At 50.4% G+C, this 23045-nt stretch overlaps 1 protein-coding gene across 6 annotated transcripts in view; it reads right to left on the bottom strand.

Moving 5' to 3' along the window:
• RBM39 (RNA binding motif protein 39) overlaps positions 1–23045 on the bottom strand; it is a 503417-nt gene that overhangs the window by 189152 nt on the left and 291220 nt on the right. For all 6 annotated transcript variants that reach the window (XM_078652224.1, XM_078652226.1, XM_078652225.1 and 3 more), the window contains one exon: positions 19985–20017. In XM_078652224.1, coding sequence (XP_078508350.1) covers positions 19985–20017 — 33 coding nt within the window. The remainder of the gene's footprint in view (positions 1–19984; positions 20018–23045) is intronic.

The following is a 23045-nucleotide window of genomic DNA, read 5'->3' as shown; positions in this document are numbered from 1 at the left end:
AACTTAGAATAGATTCCTTACCTTAGAATATCCCCAGGCGTTAGACTGGATCCGGGAAATTTAACGTAGCAATACCCCTGCGCGCCGGCAGGCGTCGTCGACGACGGACGCGGAGCCGTGGATGTCGTTAGCGCCGGAATGACTGAGTACTTAGACACCGCCCATGCGTGCTGACGTCAGTTCTGATACACAGCTTTTCCACGCCAGATACGCAGAGCCATGATAGAACCAACACTGGTGCCATGAAACTAGGGCCCTGAAAGGGGATGACCTTAACCCTAGATATCGGTTCGCAGAACGGGGAGGATGGGTGGGTCGGTAAGGAATCTATCACTAACTAATGTCTCTTACAGATATATCGTTACTCAAGTAGTAACTTGTGCATCTGAAAGAGACACGTTAGTGATAGATTCCTTACCTTAGAATAGATACCCCAGCAATACCAACCCCAGTGGTGGGTCTGCGAACCAATAATCACCAGAAAGTCCTGGATCACGGAACGGCCAAAGAAGCCATCCCTCCGGACTTGGCTGTCCAGGCAGTAGTGTCTTGCAAACGTGTGCAGCGAGGCCCACATAGCTGCCTGGCAAATGTCCTGCAAAGGGCACTCCCCGGCCCAGGGCAGTTGTAGTCGCCGTGGCCCGGGTGGAATGAGCCCGCAATCCAACAGGGGGCTCCTTTTTAGCCAAGGAGTAACATGAATGGATACACAAGATGATCCACCGAGAGATGGTCCGCTTGTGCACCGCTTTCCCCTTCTTAGCGCCCGCGTAACCAACAAAGAGTTGGTCATCCACCCGGAACTGGTGTGTGCGATCCAAATAAAATGAAAGCGCACGTTTTGGGTCCAGACGGTGGAGTCGCTCTTCCTCTTTAGAGGGATGCGGTGGTGGAAAGAAGGTGGGCAAGGTGATAGACTGCCCGATATGGAAGGCCGTAACAACCTTGGGCAGGAAAGATGGATTAGTAAGCAACACAACCTTGTCCGGATGGACAGAAAGGAAAGAGGGTGTACATGAAAGAGCCTGGAGCTCACTCACTCTCCTGGTAGAGGTGACGGCAACCAGGAAAGCAGTCTTCAAAGTAAGAAGACTGAGAGGACAGTTGTGAAGTGGCTCAAAGGGAGCACACATCAGAAACGTAAGAACAAGGTTCAAGTCCCACTGAGGCATCACAACGGAACAGGAGGGAACGTGTGTGTGATGCCCTTCAGAAAGAGATTTACAATAGGGGACTTGAACAAAGAAGGTTGATCAGGCAGCCTTAGAAAGGCTGAAAGGGCAGTAAGGTAGCCCTTGATAGTGCCCAGAGCAGAGCCCTGCTGGGCAAGAGAAAGAAGGAAGAGAAGAACCTCAGAAAGAGGATCCACAGCCTTTGCTGTGCACCATGCCACAAATTTGTTCCACCTGCAGGCGTATACCGACTTTGTGGAGGGACGCCTGGCTGCCAGAATGACATTACAGACTTCAGGAGGCAAGTCAAATGGCCTCAACTGTCGCCGCTCAATCTCCACGCATGGAGGTGGAGACTGGACAGGTTCGGGTGGAGGACCGTCCCCTGCTGCTGCGACAGAAGGTCCTCCTGAAGAGGCAGACGAACCGGGGGATCGACTGACATACTGAGTAGCTCTGGATACCAGTACCTTCGTGCCCAGTCCGGAGCCACAAGGATGACTTGTGCCTGGCCGCGCTTGATCTTCTTCAGCACTCTGGGCAGAAGTGGTATAGGCGGAAAGGCGTACAACAGACAACTCCACACGCGACGAAAAGCGTCGCCGAGCGAGTGCCGCCTTGGAAATTCTAACGCGCAGAACTGATGACATTGTGCCTTCTGTGGCGAATAGATCTAACCAAGGCTCTCCCCACTGCTGAAAGAGACCTTGCGCCACGTCCGAGTTCAGACGCCATTCGTGATCCATCATGCACCGACGGCTGAGTTCGTCCGCCCTGGCGTTCAGAGAACCTGGCAGGTGTTGAACCACCAGGGTCATGCCCTGCTGTTCCAGCAACTGCCAGAGGCGCAGAGCCTCCTGGCAAAGGGTCCACAACCCCACCCCGCCCTGTTTGTTGCAGTACCACATGGCGGTGGTGTTGTCCGTGAACACCTGCACTATACGCCCCCAGACAGAGGGGAGGAATGCCTTCAGTGCTAGACGAATCGCCCGCAGCTCTGAAAGGTTGATATGGAGCCAGGACTCCGCTGGAGACCAGAGGCCTCTGATCTCCGCCTCTCCCATGTGGCCTCCCCAGCACTGGAGGGACGCGTCCGTCACAACTACGTGATCCGGTTGTGGAAAGGAGAGGGATCTGCCGCTGACCCAATCACGGTCCGTGAGCCACCACTGCAGCTGTCTTGCAGTGCCCTCCGAGATCAGGACATGGTCGGAAAGGTTGCCCTGATGCTGGGCCCACTGAAACTTCAGGTCCCACTGCAGAGCCCGCATCCTCCACCGAGCGGGATGCACCAGAAGGATGCAGGAGGCCATCAGCCCCAGAAGCCGCAGCTTCAACCTGACCGAGACCCGGGATAAAGGCCGAAAGAGTGGAATCAGAGCCTGTATATCCCGGACCCGCTGTTCGGGAGGATAAACCCGAAACTGCGCAGAGTCGAGAACCGCTCTGATGAAGAGGAGCTTCTGAGAGGGGCATAGGTGTGACTTCGGCACATTGATGGAGAACTCAAGCTGATGCAGGAGGTCTGCCGTCGTCTGGAGGTGGCTGACGACTGTCTGGGGCGAGCCCGCCTTCAACAACCAGTCGACGAGGTAGGGGGGAAGACAAACCCCTAACCTGCGCAGATGAGCTGCAACCACCGCCATCCCCTTTGTGAACACCCGTGGGGCGCTGGTAAGGCCGAAGGGGAGCATGGTAAACTGAAAGTTCTCGTGGCCAACCGTGAACCGCAGGTAGCGCCGGTGGGCCGGCAGGACGGGGATGTGGAAATAAGCGTCCTGCAAGTCCAACGCTACCATCCAGTCTTCTGGGTCCAGGGCAGCTAGGACCTGAGCCAGTGTCAGCATTTTGAACTTCTCCTTCCGGAGGAAGCCGTTGAGGTTCTCTAGGTCCAAGATAGGGCGTAGGCCCCTTTGCCCTTCTTGGGTACCAGAAAGTTATAATGTTATGTTATAAAATTTTATAGAGCGCGCAGCTGCCCCAGCGAAGGGGCGTCAAAGTAGTGGGAGTAACAACCACACCCTACTTACGGCCCAGGAACGCGCTCAATGGCCCCCTTGGCCAAGAGGGCCATAACTCCCTCCTGCAGAAGTCGCAAATGATCCCCCGATACTCGGTGGCATTGCGGTGGCATGACTGGAGGGGATGCCTCGAAGGAGAGGGAGTAGCCCCTTCGGATGATTTGCAGCACCCACCGTCCGACGTGACATTGCGCCAGTGGAAGAGGTGATGGCGAACCCTGCCACCCACCGGCGTCACATGGGCCTGAAAACACAGATTAGGAAGGTTATGAGGCAGGTGCTGCGGAGGGAGGTGTGGACTGGCCTCACTGTTGTCCCCAACTGCCGTTACGGCGGTTTCCACGGCCGCCACCGCGCTGTTAAACATTCTGCGGTGCGTGGCTGACAGCTCGTGTGGGGGCGCCCCTTCCGTGGCCACGAAAGGAGCGAAAGGCACCTGATTGCTGGCGTGGGGCAGAGAGGCCCAAGAACTTGGCCGTAGCCCTTGAGACCTTAAAACGCTCAAGCGCATGGTCTGCCTTGTCGCCAAAGAGGCGACGGCCATCGAACGTCATGTCCAGAAGAGTGGACTGGACATCGGTCGAAAAGTTGGCGGTCTTCAACCAGGCGTGGCGTCGAACCGCCACCGTCGTTGCCAAGTGAGTCCGTGGTATCCAGCCCACACCGGATGTAATATCGCGCTGCATCTCGACCCTCCGCAAGGGCTTGGGTGAGTTTAGCCCGGACCTCCTCCGGGCATTGTGGCAGCACGTCCGTGACCGTGTCCCACAGGGTGTGGGTGTAGCAGCCCAAGAGGCATGCGGTATTGACAGACCGCAGTCCCAGACTCAGGGACGAGAACACCTTCCTGAACTGCTCGTACCTCTTGGATTCCCGATAGGGCGGGGCCGTCAGGAATGCGGTCTGGGAAGTAGAGGCCTGGATGACCAGGCTCTCGGGGGTGGGATGGGCGGACAAAAAGCAAGGGTCGCCGGGAGCCGGGCGGTAGCGTCTGGCAACGTTCCTATCCACAGGCGAACCTGTGGCGGGCTTGGACCAAGTGCCCACAAGAACGTCACACAAGGCCTCATTAAACGGCAGCAGAGGCTCACTGGAGCTTGCCTGCGGTTTAAGGACCTCAGTGGGGAGGTTAGTCCTCACGGCCGCGACGGGGAGCTCAAGGTTTAAGGCCTTGGCTGCCCTCGTCAACACTACACTGTAAGCAGCCCCCTCCTCCGTAGCCACGGTTGGAGGGGAGACAAATCCAGTGTCTGGCGAAGTATCAATACCACTGGCCTCCCCTAGCTCATATGTCCAGTCCTCTTGAGACTGGCACTCCTGTGCCAGCGGGTCCCCAGACCCCTCCCAATCACCCATCTCCTGTAGAACAGGGTCAACAGACGGGGCCTTCTCATGGAAATAAAAATCTCCAAAGGCTGTCGGAAGCGGCACCCAGCGGTGCTGCTCCGGCGCCAGAGTCCGACCGAAGGGAACATTGGGGACGGCATCCACAGAGGGCGTCGGGGCCGACACCCGCGGGGCCGGTGCCGGTGAGGTCGACCGGCGACGACCCGGATCCGGTGAGGTCCTGCGACGCCGGGACCGAAGTCGCCGGGGCCGAAGCACCGGACAGCGTCAGGGCCGAAGCACCCGACCCGCTAGGGCCTCCAGCCGGGGCTGTTGGGCCCGAAGGCGCCACGGGACCCGGCTGAGGAGAGAGGGACCTCATGGCCATGAGGTACCGCTCTACCTCCTCTGGCGTCGCATCATGCCCAGGGACCCGAAGTTGTGGGGCAGGTGGCGACGCCTGCGACTCAGTCGGAGCCGCGTGGGTGGTGCCACCCGAACGAATAGTTTCTTACCCGTCGGTGTAGTTTTGCAGCTTGAAGATCTTTCTGGATTCACTATGCTGTGCATATTCCGCAATCTGGTGGTTGGGTCCGGAATCGGAGTCTTTTTTCTCTTTTTTTTGTCGTAGCCCAGGTGGGCGTCGACGTCCCACCATTTGGTGTACCTTCGGTGACGTCTGAGTGCTTCCGGCAGAAGCTACCACCCTTGGGCGCCATCTTCGGATTCTTTTTTCTGTCTTTTCTTTTCTGTGTTTGTAGTGAATCCATGGCTATGTTTGTTAATCGTTTTTTCAACGTAATTCTTTTCACGTATCTTTTCACGTATCTTGTAAGCTTCAGCTTGCTTTCTTTCCTATGTGTTTCCACCCTCTTCTCCAGCCTCATCTTTCTGGCGGAGGCGGATGGGTTCGCTAGTGAATCCAGAAAGATCTTCAAGCTGCAAAACTACACCGACATGTAAGAAACTATTCGTTTTGCAGCGTGAATCTTTCTAGATTCACTATGCTGTGCATAGATTTTGTAGCGGTTTTCGTTACTTTTGTGGCAATTGGGTGGAAGATGAGCGTTGGTTGTTGAATATATGTTGAAGCACCTTTTGTCCTACTTGTGCTTCTTTGTTCATTTGTACATCCACGCAATAGTGCTTAGTGAACGTGTGCACTGAAGCCCATGTTGCCGCCAGGCATATGTCCTGAATTAGTGTGTTGGCCAGAAAGGCGATCGTTGCTCCTTTCTTCCTGGTCGAGTGGGCCTGTGCCCCTCCTTTTAGCTCCTGGCCCGCTTGTTTGTGGCAGAATTGTATTGTCTGTGCGATCCATCGAGCTATGGTGTTTTTAGTCACTTGTTTACCCATGTAAATGTTTGCGAAGGATACGAAGAACTGTTTTGTCTTCCTGTGTCCCTTCGTCCTTTCAATGTAGTGCATCACAGCCCTTCTTGCGTCTAGAGTGTGGAGCGACCTCTCAGCGCTTGTAGTGGGGTTTTGGAAGAAGCTAGGAATCTGAATACTCTGATTCATGTGGAACCTTGACACCACCTTTGGCATGAAGTGTGGGTCTGTTCTCATCACGACCCTGTCACTGTATCTGGATGTAGGGTTCCTGCAGTGCGAGTGCCTGCAATTCGCTCACCCTCAGTAGCGAGGTGATTGCTACTAGAAAGGCCGTTTTCATTGTTCGCATTTGCAGTGATGCTTTGTGGATGGGTTCGAAAGGTGCTTTCATGAGCTCCGTCAGTACCACATTCAGGTTCCAGGCCGGTGGCGGCATTCTCTTTGGTGGCGCTAGTCTTTTAGCCCCTTCCAGGAATCTTTTTACGACTTGAGATGCGAAGAAGCTTCTCCCTGTTTCTCCTCTTGTGTACGCCACAATCGCTGCCAGGTGTACCCTCAGCGAGGATGAGCTTAGCTTAGCTTTTATTAGGTGTGTGAGGTACCTTAGCACCGTAGATTCCCTGGTCAGTTTTCTATGGAGTTTTTTCTTGCAACACCATTGAGTGAATCTTTTCCATTTTTCCCCATAGCACTTGCGTGTGCTGGGCCTTCTTCCTCTCGCAGCACCCTCAGGGTGCTCTCTGGTAATTTTAGATGTGCGAACTTTAAGTCCTCAGGAGCCAGGCTGAGAGGTTGAGGCTCTCCGGCTCTGGGTGTAGAACTTCTCAGTTTTCCATGGAGAGTAGGTGTCTTCTTTTCGAGAACTTGTGGGGAGGGAGGGGCTGCGCCATCTCCATTATCTGAATACCAGGTCTGCCTGGCCCATTGTGGTACCACCAGGATGAGCGTCATGTTGCTCGTCATGCATTTGTTGAGAACCCTGGGGATCAGTGGTATCGGGGGAAAAGCATAGACAAATGTTTTTGACCCGCTATCCATAGGGCATTCCCCGGTGATAGTGCCTCTGGATGCAAAGTATTGGCATTTTGCATTCCGGCGTGTTGCAAATAGGTCTATTGTCGGAGTGCCCCACCTCCTGAATAGTCTCTGTTTCCTGAATATTGAGTTCCCACTCGTGGGACGCTGAAGTCTGCCTGCTGAGCCAATCCGCTTCTACATTGTCCTTCCCTGGCAGGTGTATGGCTAGCAGGTCTATTTTGAGTGGTATTGCCCATCTCCAGATTTCCTGCGTCAAGCTTGACAGAGGGAATGATTGAGTTCCCCCCTGTTTGTTTATGTAAAACATCGTTGTGGTGTTGTCTGTTTTTATCAGCACCTTCTGGCTGTACAGGTGTTTCTGAAAGGCCTTGAGGGTTAGCAACACTGTTTTTTTAGTTACAGGTAATTGATGTGTCTGACTGCATCTGTAGGGCTCCACAGACCCCTCACTCTGAGCCTGTTCATGTGTGCGCCCCATCCCTTCTGGGATGCGTCTGTGGTAATGGTCACTGTTGGGTCTGGTGGTGTTCGAGGTTTCCCTACTGTTATCCTTTCCTTGGTCCACCACCTTATTTCTTCCTGCACCCTGTGCGTTACAACCACTAGATCCTCCCTACTTCCTGTAGCTTGTGACCATTGCTGTTGCAGCCACTCTTGGAGTGGTCTAATTTGTAGGCTTACATTGGGGACCAGGTGTATGCATGACGCCATCATCCCCAAGATCTTGCTCACAGTCCTCACTGTCAGAGCTCGCCCCTTCTGGTAGTGACGTTTCTCCCTCAGTAGGCTGAGTGTTCTCATTTCGCTGGGTAACACCCTGCATTGGACGGTGTCGATTTGAGCTCCCAGGAAGATTTTATATTGCTCTGGTTCCATGGAGCATTTTCCCCAGTGTATGGAGGATCCCAGGCTTGCTAGCATTCTTGTGACCTGTTCTGCATGATCTTTGAATGTCCTGTAAGAGCTTGCCTTTACGAGCCAGTCGTCGAGGTAGGGGTACGCGTGGATCCCCTTCCTTCGCAGATGTGCAGCCACTGCCGCGAGGCATTTGGTGAACACCCTTGGTGCAGACTTTAGACCGAATGCCAGGGTTGTGAATTGGTAGTGATCCTTGTTCACTGTGAATCATAGCATGTGCTTGTGCTGCCTGTTCATGGTGACGTGCAGGTACGCATCTTTGAGGTCTATGGTGGACAAGAAGTCCCCGGCCTTTATCTGCGGGATGACCTCTTGTAGGGACGTCATCTTGAATTTTTGAGTCTTTACGTATTTGTTTAGGAACCGTAGGTCTAGGATGGGTCTTAGGCTTTCGTCCACTTTTGGCACCAGGAAGTAGTTTGAGTACACTCCCTTGTTCAGTTCTTTGAACGGAACCCGTTCGATGGCCGCTTTGAGGAGTTCTTGAGCTTCCTCTTGGAGTAATCGCAGCTCTCTTCCAGAGTGCTCTTTTCTTTGGCTTTCTGTTTGGTGGTCTCTTTTCCAACTCTATGCAGTATCCGAACTGCATGATGTGGAGTATCCACTTGTCTGTGGTTACTTTTCTCCACTCCTGGAGAAAAAATCTTCGCCTGCCTCCTACTGGTGTTACATGTTCCCTTGTGTCTTGTCTGTGTAGCCCTCTCCTCTTCTCTTCCGTGCTCCTCCGTAGGAGAGTAGGGTCTGCAATCCTATGATCACCCAGATTTTTGCTTTTTGCTTCACTGGTTTACGACTTTCCCTGGCTGTGGGCCTGCTAATCAGACCCACAGCCTAGCTGTTCTCTCTAATCCAAATTGTACCCAGGTACTGAATTGGCACTGGGCCCTCTCGAAGTCCCTGTACCCAGGGCTGAGGTGTACCCAGAGGTCTCCCAGGGGCTGCAGCATGTATTATGCCACCCCTGGGCTGACTAACCAAACAGACACAACCAGCTGCTTGACAGCTGGGGCAAGGTGGTGTACTCACCCTTTGCTTTAGATATAGTATTCCTATATCTAAACCTAAATGGGCACACAGATCTTTTATCAGTCACTCCTATGGCAGGCCTTGACAATCCTGAAGGCAGAGTGCTTGGAATCGTGTGAGATAGTGCTCTGGCATGAGCTGAGCCTGTCTGCGGCTTTCGGGATCAATCCCTTAGCCGTTTCCATGATATCGCATACCATATACTCTTAAGTGCATTATAATCCTCGCGGTTATATGCCAACTCTGGTATCGCTTTATCAAAACATGTCGAGTAAGGTGTCATACGAATTGGAATACTAACCCCTCGCCAATTCTGGCGACTGGGTTAGCATTCCACCCTTCTAGAGGGACACGACATGTTGGTAACCTATAACCCCGGTTAAAGTCAGACAGAGCCTTAGCTCCACAAAATGGATGCTGCCACCGAGACACAAGTCTGCCCTCCTGTTGCTGGGAGTCCTCCCAGCGCAGGAGGCAAGGACAAAGGGTTTCCTGTCAGGGGCGGTGCCAGCACCGTCCCAGACAGGATTTTGTGTATCCTAGGTAGGCAGGGCTTTAGAGGAAGGTGACTGCAAGTGGCACCCCGGTGCTCACTGTGCATAGGCCGGCTTGAACCAGTTCCAGGGGCACTCCAGACCCTGGGCTGGGGAAAAGCCCGCCAAAGGAGAGGGGTGTAACCACCCCCCTCCTAGTCCCACCCATAGGGCAGGACTTAGTCGCGTGCCAGCCCCCTTTTTCAGGATAAAGGTAGGAACTGGCCCCCTTCCAAATCAGATCAATCTTTGAATCCTGAACAGACTTTCTGCGAGAGGAACTCAAGACTCTTCCTAAGATTTCTCCCTTGTGACTAAGGAGTAGTCACCCTGCAGCAGCAGGCACCAACCAAGCATCGCGGTCTGCTGTAAGTCTCTCCTCCTGATCAAGACTGCCCAGCACGACGAGAACCGGCTTCCCTGGCACCTCTGACCTCAACCTACATCATCAGCCCAGCTGTGATCCGTGGGTGTGACGAGACCTCGAGGGACCGGCCATCTTTGAAGACTTCACGACGCTTGTCCAGCACGACCACCGAGTGACCCTCGACTGAGTGCTTTGGGGTAAGAGAAGCCCCGACCCTGAGCAGCGTCAGCACCGAAGTTCAGCCCCCCTGCATCCACGAGATCTGCGTGGGGCTCTTCTGCTCTTTGCTGCTCACCGCGTTGTCCAGGTCACTTGCCCGTTGGCTAGCGACCCCCTTACGACGCTCCACGACGACAAACACCGCTGGTCTGGTTGCTCCAGACTGGCCCTTGCTTCCCTCCATCAGAGAAGCACCCTGGACCCTCCTGGTCCACTCAAGACGCCATTTTAGGTCCACCGCGTGGGCCTTGCATTTGCCAAGACTTGTTGCCCCAATCCTGGGTCCAGCGACGTCGACAGCAGAGACCTTCGTGGGACAGCTCGCACCTCCATCCTGGTCGCCGACAACGCCTCCTGGTCCGAGAGACTGCAGAGCCCAGCAGCGCCCACTCACCTGGTCAGGGTGACTTCGTCCGGTGCCACTCTGGTACCCACCTAAATCACTGGCTAGTGATTCAGAACTTGGTCCCCTCTGATTTCAGGTCTTCTTCCCTGATCCAGGCTTGGATCTCCACGAACTTTCTTCACTGGCCGCCTGCCAGCAACTCCTTTCTTCAGGCTCCTGGTTCTTCAACGAGGGTTTCCGACGCAACTTCAACCCTATGCAGCCGCAGCCCCTGGGCTAGGTAAACTGAGTACCCCGGTGCTCCAGCATAGTCCAACACCCTAAGTGTTCGGATCCACTCCCGTTTTCGACCCACCTAGTCGGGTTCGCCCGAGAACAGTAACTTTGCAACTGCTAAGCATCCATAGACTTGTTCCCGCATTACGCGTGAGAGTTTCCACTCTGCACACGGCGTCCCTAGGCCTCCTGCTTCTAATCCAAGGGTTCAGCATTGTAGGCCTAGCGTTTCTACAGTCTAGAAAAGTATTACTTACCTGCTAGCAAGTTCGCATTCCACTTCTTGTGTATATGGTTTTCCGTGCCCCTAGGGCATTTGTGTAAATTGTGCTACTTAAAGTATTTTCGTAAGAGTTTTGTTGTGTGCTTAGCTCCCTGACTCAAAGAGTTCAGGGTAGACTTGTTATAAATAAATATCTGTTTATTTTCATAACAACTTGTGTGGTGTCCTTTCACTTGGTGTTCAAGGGGTAATGTGATGGTAAAACAGCTGGCTTAACACGCCCTCTAGAGTCTTAGCCTTAGACTGCTCGTATCCATGCTACTAGGATAGCTGGTCTATAAGGTTGACTTACAACCAATCATCAATAAGGGTTGTTTGGACTGATACAAACTGCTCACTAGAATAGTGAACATTATATATCAGGCCAACTTCTCACATCCTCCCTCGGAGGATTCGAGTGGGTGGGCACCTTTTCCCGTGAGCAGTCACTTAGAGGGGGGTTGGTCACCGCCTCTCCTTCTCTGGCCCCGTCAGTTTCCTCTTGATCGAAAGGACTGGCCCCTGTTCTGATAGTTCCAGTTTTGCCTCTGCTGGCCCTGGTGACTTTGGTTGTCAGTCTGTTGCCCCTATTGGAATGTCTGGTGTGATTGCCCTTGCTGGTTTCCACCCCTGCCGTTTGTCCTCCGTGTAGGAGTGCCCCTTCTCATCCCCCTGAATTGCAGGGCCCCCATGGACCTTGCCGTCTCGTTGTCCTTGTTCGGTTGGGTGAGCTTCTCATTAACTGGGGCTCCGAACAGTGTTTCACCGTTGAAGGGTGTGCTCAGGATGTGGTTCTGAACCTCAGCCTTGAAGCCTGAGATCCTGAGCCAGGCTTGCCTTCTCTCTTTGATGCCTATAGCCATCAGTCTGCTGGATGTTTCAGCCCCATCCAAGGCTGTCTTCAGGCACGAGTTAGCGATGCTTTTCCCCTCTTCCACAAGGTGTGATGCCCTTTCACGGTATTGTTCCGGGAGGTGTTTGAGCAATTGGCCCATCTCATCCCAATGCTGGTATTGATGTCTATTCAGGAGGGCGTTCGAGTTCGCCATCTGCCAGTGCGTTGCGGAGTTCCTCTCTATTTTCCTGCCAGTTATATCTATCCTCCTGCTTTCCTCGTCAGGTGGAGGTCCAGATGTTGTTGGGACGTTTGCCCTATTTCTGGCCGTTGCAGCGATTATTGAATCTGCTGTGACGGATCCCTTGATGTAAGCTGGGTCCTGGGAGGAAAATTTGTATTTCTTCTCCGTCCTCGGCATTACTGATCTGCATGTAGCCGGTTCCTTGAAGGCGTCCTTCCCCTGGTCTGTGATACTCTTTAGCAGGGGCAAGAACTGGCTTCTTGTCTGCGTGGGGAGCAATGTTTCCAGCAGGAAATCTGCTTTTGGCTTCTCTTCCAGCTTAACTCCATAAGCTGCTGCCGCCTTCCTGACCACCTCATTGTATGCCCCAATGTTGTCCGGTGGCAAAGGCCTCGAGGGGTATGTCTCCACAGCCTCCTCCGGGTTTTCGGCCTCGATGTCATGCCATTCCTGGTCTTGGGCCGTCGAGGAACCTGAGCCGTAGCTTGACTGCTGCTCCCCGTAATCCCCTTCTGTGTAATAGAGGTCTTCTTCCTCTTCGTGCTCCGGAGTTATCGGCGGCTCTTCGACGTCGAACTCCTCGTGCTCCTGCACCTCAGCGACGGCCGTTGCCGGCTTAGAGGGGATCCTGTAACTTCTCATCTTTTCATCGAAGTCCTTCTTTCTCTGAAGGATGTTCTCCATTTCGGCCTCGAGCCTTCTTTTCTTTCTCTGCATCTCTGCGGCCTGCTTGTCGTCGAGCCTTTCGGCTGCTCTTTTCGACGGTGTCGTAGACGTCGAAGCTTTCTTCGGCTCCTTTTCCTTCCAAGTCGAAGACCCTTTTTCGGAGGAAAACTTCGACGACCTTTGCTTTTCGCTGGTCTTCGGCCTCCGGGAGTCCTTGTCAAAGGATCCGCTAGGCTCTTTCGGAGGATGCAGCTTCGGCTGTCGAAGTTTTCGGCGCCGGTACTCCTTTCGGGGCTCTGGGCTCTGACTTTCGAGAGTCTGCCTCTGGCTTTTGAGGCCCTGTGGGGGTTTCCAGGGTCGTAGACTCTCCTACCTTGTCAGGCGTTTTCTTATTCGCCTCTGCGACCGTGAAGTCATCTGGACCTTTGGCGATGTTATCCTCGTCGTCTGTGGAGAGGCCCAGTTCGTAAAGCGTCGGGGCCTGGCCCTTGCCCTGCATCGTGTGGTGAGCTGTCCTCTGTCTCTCTCTAACTGTCTTCGGCTTGAAGACGGAGCAGGCGTTGCAGTCTCTGCTCTCGTGGTCGATTAGCAGGCAGAGGTTGCAGACGGGGTGCTGGTCCTTCTGCGTGAACTTGTGGTGGCAGTTTTTGCAGAATTTAAAGGGTGTCTTGTACATCCCTGCGCTCAGGGGGCCCCCTGTGTGCGCATTCCTCCAAGGACGTCGAAGATCTCGATGTTCTTTCCTTTCTTCGTCGTCTCTTCTCTGATGGTCCTGTTCTCCCAATGTTCTGAGGTCTTTACCGTCGAAGAGTTGCTATATTTCCTCCTTTTCTCCTCCAAAACTTCTGGAGCTTGACGCGACGATCCAGACCCAATGGCGGAAAAAAGAATCTGAAGATGGCCCCCAAGGGTGGCAGCTTCCGCCGGAAGCACGCCGACGTCACCGAAGGTACACCAAATGGTGGGACGTTGACGCCCACCTGGGCTACGACAAAAAAAGAGAAAAAAAAAAGGGACTACGATTCCGGACCGGTAGGAAAACGAGGCAGTATCTGTGAGGCCTGCACAAATACCATGACACATTTGTCCTTCACTGGGAACCAAACACCCTAGGGCAGCGCCTGACTCTCAGAGGGTAGCGTTGCAGAGCAGTCTGAGGCTTACTCAACGGAGGTGGTGGGGGCTAGTAATCGTCATTTGCAGGAGCGCAAAAATAACACTCAATAATTGATTGTCCAGTCTGTACTTTGCTTTATAAAAGTAAGAGTACATTTATTAAACACACACCACTCAATACCATACACCAATTTACAAATATACATAAGTTGTTGGAATTACTTTGTGACATTGCATAACATCTCCACCCCTCCCGCAGAGGGGTTGGGGTCTAGTACCACCACTCCCATGTATGCACATCATCTTGCCCACAATGCAATTAGTTGAACCTATCCTGGAGCGAGGGCCCTGCGCACTGGCACCATCTCAGTGGCGACCCCCCCCCCCCCCCCCATTACCTCAATAAGCATTAAACAGGGATACACCTGCCTTGGTGACACATGACCCTGACCAAGCATCTCCTACTGACCCTAAAGTATACACCTCTACATCTTAAGGGCTAACAGTCGGGGGTCTTCACCTAAGCGCAGCAGCAAGACTACATGTTTACGCACACTTTAGAATGACAGTACTCAGCACATTTGGATATCATTAAAAATGCATTGCAATTACAGCCCCTAAAGGCATCACAGGTGATCACAGGATTAAGTTGTAAATACCGTCAGACACCCTAGCAGGAGTGTCTAGCCACTTAAATCCACTTTGCCTGTGACATCACCTTACACCAGTACATCACATTGAACATCAGTCCCTCTAAAAGAAATAACCATTAATAAATGCATTTCAGTGCAATTACGCCATTTCACCTCCAGGGGATGCCCTTCTTGAGACATCTCCAACTCAGCCCTTCAATCTTTGATGCACTTCTCCATGAACCCCCAGCTGTAGAACAAAAGTTCCAGCCTAGGAGGTGATGCAATCTTCGCTGAGAGTTGAGGGGTTATTCTTTTTAAATCCTCAAGAAACTTAGGGTGGGACTTCGCTTTGTGCTGTGGGAGAGACTGCGCTGCTCCAGCAGCTCCCCCAGCACCTTTCCACACTCAAGGGTGACCCCTCTCCTCTGGGGGCCACCAAAACGCCAAAAACGATCCATTCCTCATGCCTTGCAAGGCATCATGGGGCACTTCAAGCTCCTGCTGCTTTCTGGGGCCTCAGTGGGGGGGTCCCGGTCCCACCCGGACCCCTGGGTAAGGGTATGTGACACGGGGAGCCCACACCCGGCCGTTCCGTGCTTTGATCGGGGGCCCGGTCCCACCTGGGCCCCTGGCTCCTCTTTCCTTGTTCAGGGCCCCGGTCCCACCCGGGACCCCCGCAGGCTCTCCATGTTGAAGGGCAGTCCCCGGGACCTGACCCACCCCGGGGGCCTTTCCGGGACCAGCAGCGGAGCCTCACGTGCTTCGCCGTCATGGGGCCACAGGTCCAAGGTCGCTCACCTTCTGGGGGCCATATCTCAGCCTCCGCAGACCACACCCCAGAGAGAGCTTCTCTTCTTGTGCAAGTACTTTTTAAAAGTTGAGAAGGGGGCTGGCAGGACGTCTGTGTCCCATCAAACAGCGACACATCACTTCCCTGCCCCCTCCCTCCCTCCTTGTCCAGCCTCTGGGTTGTTCAAAATGGAGTCGTCCAGTGTCTCTGGCCACATGGCCTCTGAAACCCAACTCCTTCCCCCCTTCAATGCCTTCTCTCCTGGGTGCAAACTGGTGCCTGGCACCCAGCGACAGCAGTTGATGGATTGGCTTTAGCTCCACCTATCTTTTCTACTTGGAGGGAAGATCTTGCTCTGGGAAGAAAGGTCATTAATCTAACCTGCCATGGCCAGACCCCAGCCAGGGACTCAGAGAAATATGACATTTCTGGACGACCCAAAAGCAGTACAAATAGGACTTTGGACTTTGCAGAATACTCATTTTCACATCTGCTACACTGGACATTTGTGCGTGTCTGGAATCTATAGGCTTTGTGGAAGTCATTTTAGCCATGGGTCCCACATCCCCATAGGGAAATAATGAAGTAAAAACACAGTAAAACACACTGACTTTCCCTGGCATGTTCCTTCCCAGGGTATAAAGCCTATTCCATGTCACCGCCCAATTCTGCATAAGCTGGCCACGCCATTCACTCTGTAGCTGCTCCTGGACTGCGCAAGCTAGGAATCTCCCCTGCGCAGCTCCTACACGTGTGCACACTCATGTACACCCGTGTCTGCATGTAACCAGCACAGAGTCCCATACTCCAGCTGCTGCGCAGCGGCCTAGTCAAGCCAGGCATACACCAGTAAAATCTCCATGCAGTCTCCTTCATTATGAGTTCACTGTGGGTGAGTCCCAGATTATGAGGCTCCCCCACAGTAAAAGCTCAACAATTAGGTGCTCAAAAAGCGAAAAATCTGGGCGGCCCATAGTGTCAGAACCACCTTCTAACAGGACCCAACCACCAGATTGCGGAATATTCACAGCATAGTGAATCCAGAAAGATTCAAGCTGCAAACCCCCCGGCCGCATCGCGCGAGCGTCGGGTGAGTCGGAGGAACGATTACGCCTCTCCGACCTCTCATGCCACTTACCTGAGGACTTGGATCCCGATGACCGATGTCCACTCCCGGAGCTGCGAGGACTCCGACCCTCGACCTCCCGTGGATCCAGGACCTTGAGCGGCGCGGGGCCGACTGCCGGAGCTCGAGCCGTTTGCGGGATCGCTCCCGCCTAGCTTTCGACGTCAGGGCCCGGCAGTCGGAGCAGGTACGGTCGTCATGGTCGAGGCCTAAACACTTCAGGCACCGGCGATGGGTCTCAGTAACCGACATCGGTCCGTCGCACTTGGAACAGGGTTTGAACCCGGGCATCCCTACCGGCACCGTCGGAGTCAAAGACTCTAGTAGAGAAATGACCAAAAAGGATCAAAAAGTTTAGTCAAAAAAGACTAAGGAGTAGAGCTTCTCCGGATCTGCGCTAGCTGGCGTGGAAAAAAGAAGAACTGACGTCAGCACGCATGGGTGGCGTCTAAGTACTCTGACGACGTCATTTCGGCGCTAACGACACGGAGCCGCGGACGACACCTGCCGGCGCGCAGGGGTATTGCTACGCAAAATTTTCCGGATCCAGTCTGACGCCTGGGGATATTCTACGGTAAGGAATCTATTCTAAGGTAAGGAATCTATCACTAACCTGTCTCTTTCAGATGTTTGACTATTTACATACCTCATCTTATTTTAGAGCATCCATGGGGTAGCATCCCTATTGAAAAATATTAGTCAGCTAATCGTTTGGGCTCAGAATGTGCTTGAATTTTCTAGTTCTCCAATGTACATTTAAGTGTACCATTTATTTACCCTTCTAAAGTCCTTTTATAAAGTAAAGCACAAAATGGACTGTTAAGTTATCAAGTTATTTATTGTGGCACACTATTCTTAGACTGTCACTCCACTTGCTGGATTAACCCTTGACTGCTTAACCTCATGCCTCAGAGTCAAGTACCCATAAGTAGTAACAAGGTTATCCAAATGAATAAATCAGAACTATGGCCATCATAAAAATGACTGAACCTACACAGGATATTGCCCAGTACCTAGTAACTGGGCCTGGACCCCAAGAAAATGTCTCGTAGGCAGTCATTCCTCTGAGATACTAGAGCAAGGATGACCATGGTACAACCAAAGTTCATTGACATCCTCCTCACTGCCTATCTAATTCAAGGTTAAGAGGGGTAAATTAAAAGTGGAACCAGTAAGCTCTTCGACTATTTGGTACACATCAAGCTCTACTTGAATGACAATCAAGAAAATACTGACTGGAGTCAAAAGCAACATTGGCATAAATTGGAAAACGTCATCACTAAATTGTGGATTGAGTCCTGACAATTTTCAAACATTTCTAGAAATAACGACTGAAATGATGAGGCAGAGTGCAGGCACATCAAAATGCAAATAGAAATGCCTTACCCAAGGAGATTACCCAGGTGCGCCAGCAGAGCCCACAATGTCCAGCTCTAGATAGAGGAAGTTTGGGCATACAGCAAGCTGAACCAATGCTAAAGTCTAAATCCTTTATACAGGTTTAAATTTGCTAGGTGATGTTGGGCCCACTAAGGATGACTTCTAGACTTCCCAATTCACAGCGATCCACTCCATTAAGCCTGTAGAAGTAGAAAAGAGCTTGGACCAAAGGTGAAAATAAACCTTTGGTGACCCTGAGTTTTAAAGTGGGAAGTCCCTCCGATATTAATTTAGACAAAACTTGCTAAATATAAATTTGCTGAAAAAACCCTAAAACAACAATGGGCCCAATGTTGATTCCCGAATAATTAAAAAAATTGCAAAAATGGCCAGGCTACATTAATCAGATTTATTTACAACAGAAATTGGGGCATAATGAGGGGCTCCCTGATCAGAGTGCAAAGTGATGGGTGCATAGGTAACAAACAATCAACATAAAACATATCTGGTACAATAAAAAGTTTTATTTCTATAAAAGTGAATTATAATTTTCCTACAGTCATTATAAGCATCGATGTTCTGACAACTGCAAAACTGGTGGGGATTTCCTAAGAAAAATATTGCATAACCATTCTAATAAAGGAAAGTTTGAGACAACAGGTTATCAGAAATAAATTAAAAAAGATAACTTAGCAGAAATATCTCAATAACACTCAAGGGTGCTTAGAGTATAAAACCAAAAAAAGCTGATTCTGAAACATCCAATCTAGACTTCTATATTGATATTGAGATGCGGTCACTTATAAGTAAACAGGGATATCCGGGATTAAACTGGAAACCCATCTAACTTTTGTGATCATGCCTTCAGAAAGAACAGCAGGAGGTAGCTAATTACAGCATAGCCATAGGATGTGTAGTCCAATGGCGCAAAGATGGACCTCAAAAATCATAAGGATGCTAGAAGGGCCAAACCAAAGCTGCAAGCAATAGAGTATTTGCCAATGTAATATGGAGGGCAAATTGAATCACCAAGTAAAACAAGAAACACAACCATGCTAGAACTAATGTGGTGGACATAGCGGCTAGAAATAAGGCTTTTCTTTGATTGCAAGTTTACCACTGATCTCTAAACACCTGCCTGTATACATGTAAAGCATCCTTTAAGACTTTCAAGAAAGGTTTGTAATTACACATGACAGTTTAAAGCCTGTGGCGTCTCAAACTGCCGTAGTTCTACTAATGCCATCAATGTTAGTGAAATTTATAATACCCGGAGGAAGACTGCCAATTTTGCAACTGGGTTTGAAATGTCAAACAAATAAAATAATTCTCAACCAATGTAACCTTGTCCTATACAAAATGTATTCTGTATTTCTGGATCATCACTCCACACTCCAATCAATGCACCATTTCACTGTGCAATGCCACCATTTCTGGTGTGACTTTGACAATTTTTTACAATTAGTTGGGACATATTGGGCCACTTCAAATTTGATGTTTCGCCATAAATCTTTAATTGGTTTATACATTTTGTCTCAATGTATCTTGTGAATTAGGAAGAAGCCAGCAATCCCCCAATTAACCAGGACGCCGCCTCCTTCCCATTCTATTTGCTGGAGGTGGGCCAGGGCAACAACCGGCTTTAACGGACCTTCAAGACTTGCCAGAACCTTCCAAAGTCTCACTTTCTTGGATACAAAGTACGTTATAAAACATTTTGTCCATCTGTGATAATCTGTTTTGAAAGAGAACGCCGAGATAAGCAGCCTACAGTGACCCTTCCCCTGGTAGTCTAAGCTCATGCAATGTCCAGGCCAACAGTTCGCAGCAGACATCTTTGCCCAGAACATACGTTCTGAGCATTACGGCTGTACAAAAGGAACCACACTAAAGAACACTTCATGAGACCCCTGGCTCCAAATGTTGCTGGAGCTCATTCTACATCTCGTTGTCAATGATCCACTTTTGTTCAATGCCGTGCTTCGTAACATCCTCTCTCCCTTCATGAGAGAATTTGCACAACGTAGTTCATATGTTTTTAAGAAACATGAGAACATAACAGTATAGCTCAGCAAGCCTTAAAGGAGTATACCCACTAAACGTAAGGGGGGTGGTGTTCATGCAGATATAACCACGTCCTCTAAAGCTTATTATAATAGGTTTTTACACAGAGCTACAATTATCTCGGGACCTCTGAGATAATTTGGACTTTACTCACTTGTTTCAATAGGTATGAATAGCTACTAGTAACAATCAGTCTTTGCTTAAAGAATGGTATAAACGTGATGCCCCATTCCCTGACAGAGCACTAATGAATGAAAGTTAACATTTTTAAAGATGGTTCTGTGCTTACCTTCACTTTGCTGTGTAAGTCTGCTTTGCAAATCTAAAACAGAAAATGGAAGAGATTAGTGAAAACAATAAAAAGTTTGTTTTTACACACAAAGAGAACCTATTTCTTTTAACTGATGGTTTTTGGAGTGCTATCAAACAAACCAGGTAAACCACATGCAGTACTCTGGAGGATTTCTCGGAGTCTGACATCTGAGGGAGGGGCAAGCAGCATCATTAACCCCTTCCATGCTCATGACGAGCTCAGCTCGTCATGCAGTACACTGGTCGTGTGCTTATGACGATCTGAGCTCGTCATGAACAATGGTAAATCTGACTAGTTCAGCACCCAGCGTGAATTGCTGTAGCTGTCAAGGTGTTAAGGCGATTCTTGATTTATACTATTCTACCATCTGGTGGTTTATCTTAGGAAAGCCTAAAAAAGGCTTTTAGGCGTGGGCCCCAGGAGTTAGTATGACTTAACATTGACCGTAAGCTCAATACTTTACAATGCAATCATCATCTTCGCATTCTTCTATCCTGATGATTGACAGTGACGAACGATGTTGGGGAGTATTTTATTTAATATTCACTGTATTAAAATGCCAACTTAAGCACTACTCTTCACTAGGTGTGTATCTTCTCAAATCGGAAAAACCTCAAGTTCATAACTTTTGATTTAGGCAAGTCAACGTTTACGGTGTAAACCTATTCCAGATTCATATATTGCGAAAATATTGTAAAGCAGTATCCTAAGCAGGACTGAAGTCAGTATTACTAGGAGTGAGCTACCACAGTAGCACACTTACCTAATTGGAAACACTCAAATTCCAGCCAAATGAGGTCTATGTGCTCCAGCTTCAAGTGTGCGATTTTATGAAAGATACCAATAGTGGATTACTGACCTATTACATTCCCAGCCTCTGTACACAGCTATCCCTCTGACAAGTCAAAACAGACCTTTTTTAGTTGACCAAAAAGGACAAATCACTGATCTGTGCCCCTTAAATGTTTTGATGAAGGAAGGAAAATGCTACTTACCCAGTATGCATCTGTTCTTGGCATGTAGAGCTGTAGAATCACATGCTTTGCATAGCCTGCCATCTAGTGTTGGGTCCGGATGTTGGCACTTTGTTTTTCTTCGAAGAATTCTTTTCCAGTCACGAGGTAGGTGACTCCTTTCGGTGATAGTGCGCATGGGCATAGATTGTTTTCCCGCAAAGGGTGATAATGGAGTTAGTGAGAGCAGTAGAAAGAGATGGCCATGTATATATGTATCCAAGTAAGATGTCACTGCAACAGGTATAGGTACCCGGGGAGGCAGTGGGCGCACATGAATCTACAGCTCTACATGCTAAGAACTGATGCATACTGGGTCAGTAGCATTTTCAGTTCGAGGCATGTGAGCTGTAGATCACATGCTTTGCATAGACTATATTGAATATGCTACTTACCAGTATGCATCTGTTCTTGGCATGTAGGGCTGCTGACATTCATATCTAAAGCATAGATCGCCGCCTAGTGTTGGGTCCAGATGATTGCACATTGTTGTCCTGGAAGAGTCTTCGAAGTAACACGAGATAGGTGGCTCCTCCCCTGGACTACAGTGCGCATTGGCATCGACTCCATCCCCAGATTGTTTTTAGCCATTGTGGCGAAGATGGAGTGTAACAGTGTAAGTGATGACCATGCTAAGAGTAAGTGTAAATTCTGCAGCTGCTACAGGCGCCGGGGAGGAGGGTGGGCGATATGAATGTCAGCAGCCCTACATGCCAAGAACAGATGCATACTGGTAAGTAGCATATTCAGTTCGAGGCATGTGGGCTGCTGAATTCATATCTATAGCATAGAATACATAGCAGTCCCTCCATTATCGTCGGCCGCCCGTGCCAGCTGCAGATGTTTGAAAAAGTGTCTTTAGAACAGCCTGCCCAGCAGCTGCCTGCTGCTTGGGGTGCACATCTACACAGTAGTGTTTAGTAAGAAATGCGTTACTTACCTGTAACTGCAGTTATCCAGTATTGGTGTCCTTCATAGATTCACATCATTCCCCGTCGTCGAGATGGGAGCCCCGGTATATAGAAAAGTAATGTCCTATAGACATACATAGAGAAAAGTAGGCCTAAGGGCTTTGCCTTAGTAGCCTATCTATGTCCTTTTGTAAAAAGGACCAAATTCCTGAGGGTAGCCAATCAGCTACCACCTCCCTCTAGAACCTTCCTGCCAGGAGCCTCAGTCTCTCAGATTTTCGTACGCACCAAGCTAGGTAGACGTAACGTATGTAATGGGAGAGAGATGAGTCCTTCCTGGGGAGGCGGGAGGGTTGCATGTGAATCTATGAAAGACACCAATACTGGATAACTGCAGTTACAGGCAAGTAACGCATTTCTTATCCAGTATTATGGGTGTCTTTCATAGATTCACATGCCTGAATCAGAATAGCAAGCAATACATTATGCACATTTGCGATGGAACATAACTAATAGTCTGAGATAACACATCAGCAATACAAATAATAAAGTAAATAAATATGCATACCATCGCAGGACGGTGGGAAGGAGGAAGGCTCATCTTACAGGAATAGATGGCGAAGTACAGCCTGGCCCACAGCTGCATCCTGCATCAGTTCCGTATCCAGGCAGTAGTGTCTGGTAAATGTATGCGGCGATTTCCAGGTCGCTGCCCTGCAGATGTCCAGAATCGGTACTCCAGCGAATAGTGCCGCCGATGTGGACACAGCCCTTGTGGAATGCGCTCGGACTTTGGAATGTAATGCGGTCCGTCTTTGTCATGGCAAAAGGCAATTGCTGCGGATATCCATCGTGAAATGCTTTGTTTGGAGAGTGGCATGCCTTTTCTAGGTCTGCTGAAGGCGATGAAATGTTTTGTTTCGTCTAGGTAAAATTTTAGACATCTCTTTAGGTCCAAAGAGTGAAGAGATCTTTCAGCCACAGTACTGGGGTTCGGGAAGAATGAGCGAAGTACAAGTAGTTCATTGAGATAGAAGTCCGAGAGGACTTTAGGAATGAAGCGAGGATTGGTTCTTAAAATCACTCTGTCCTCTCTGAACTGCATGAAAGGAT

The sequence above is a fragment of the Lissotriton helveticus genome, chromosome 7 (genome assembly GCF_964261635.1).
Source record: "Lissotriton helveticus chromosome 7, aLisHel1.1, whole genome shotgun sequence".
NCBI classification, from domain to species: domain Eukaryota; kingdom Metazoa; phylum Chordata; class Amphibia; order Caudata; family Salamandridae; genus Lissotriton; species Lissotriton helveticus.
Note: the sequence above shows the minus strand (reverse complement) of the source record. Positions and strands in the feature narration are given on the sequence as shown.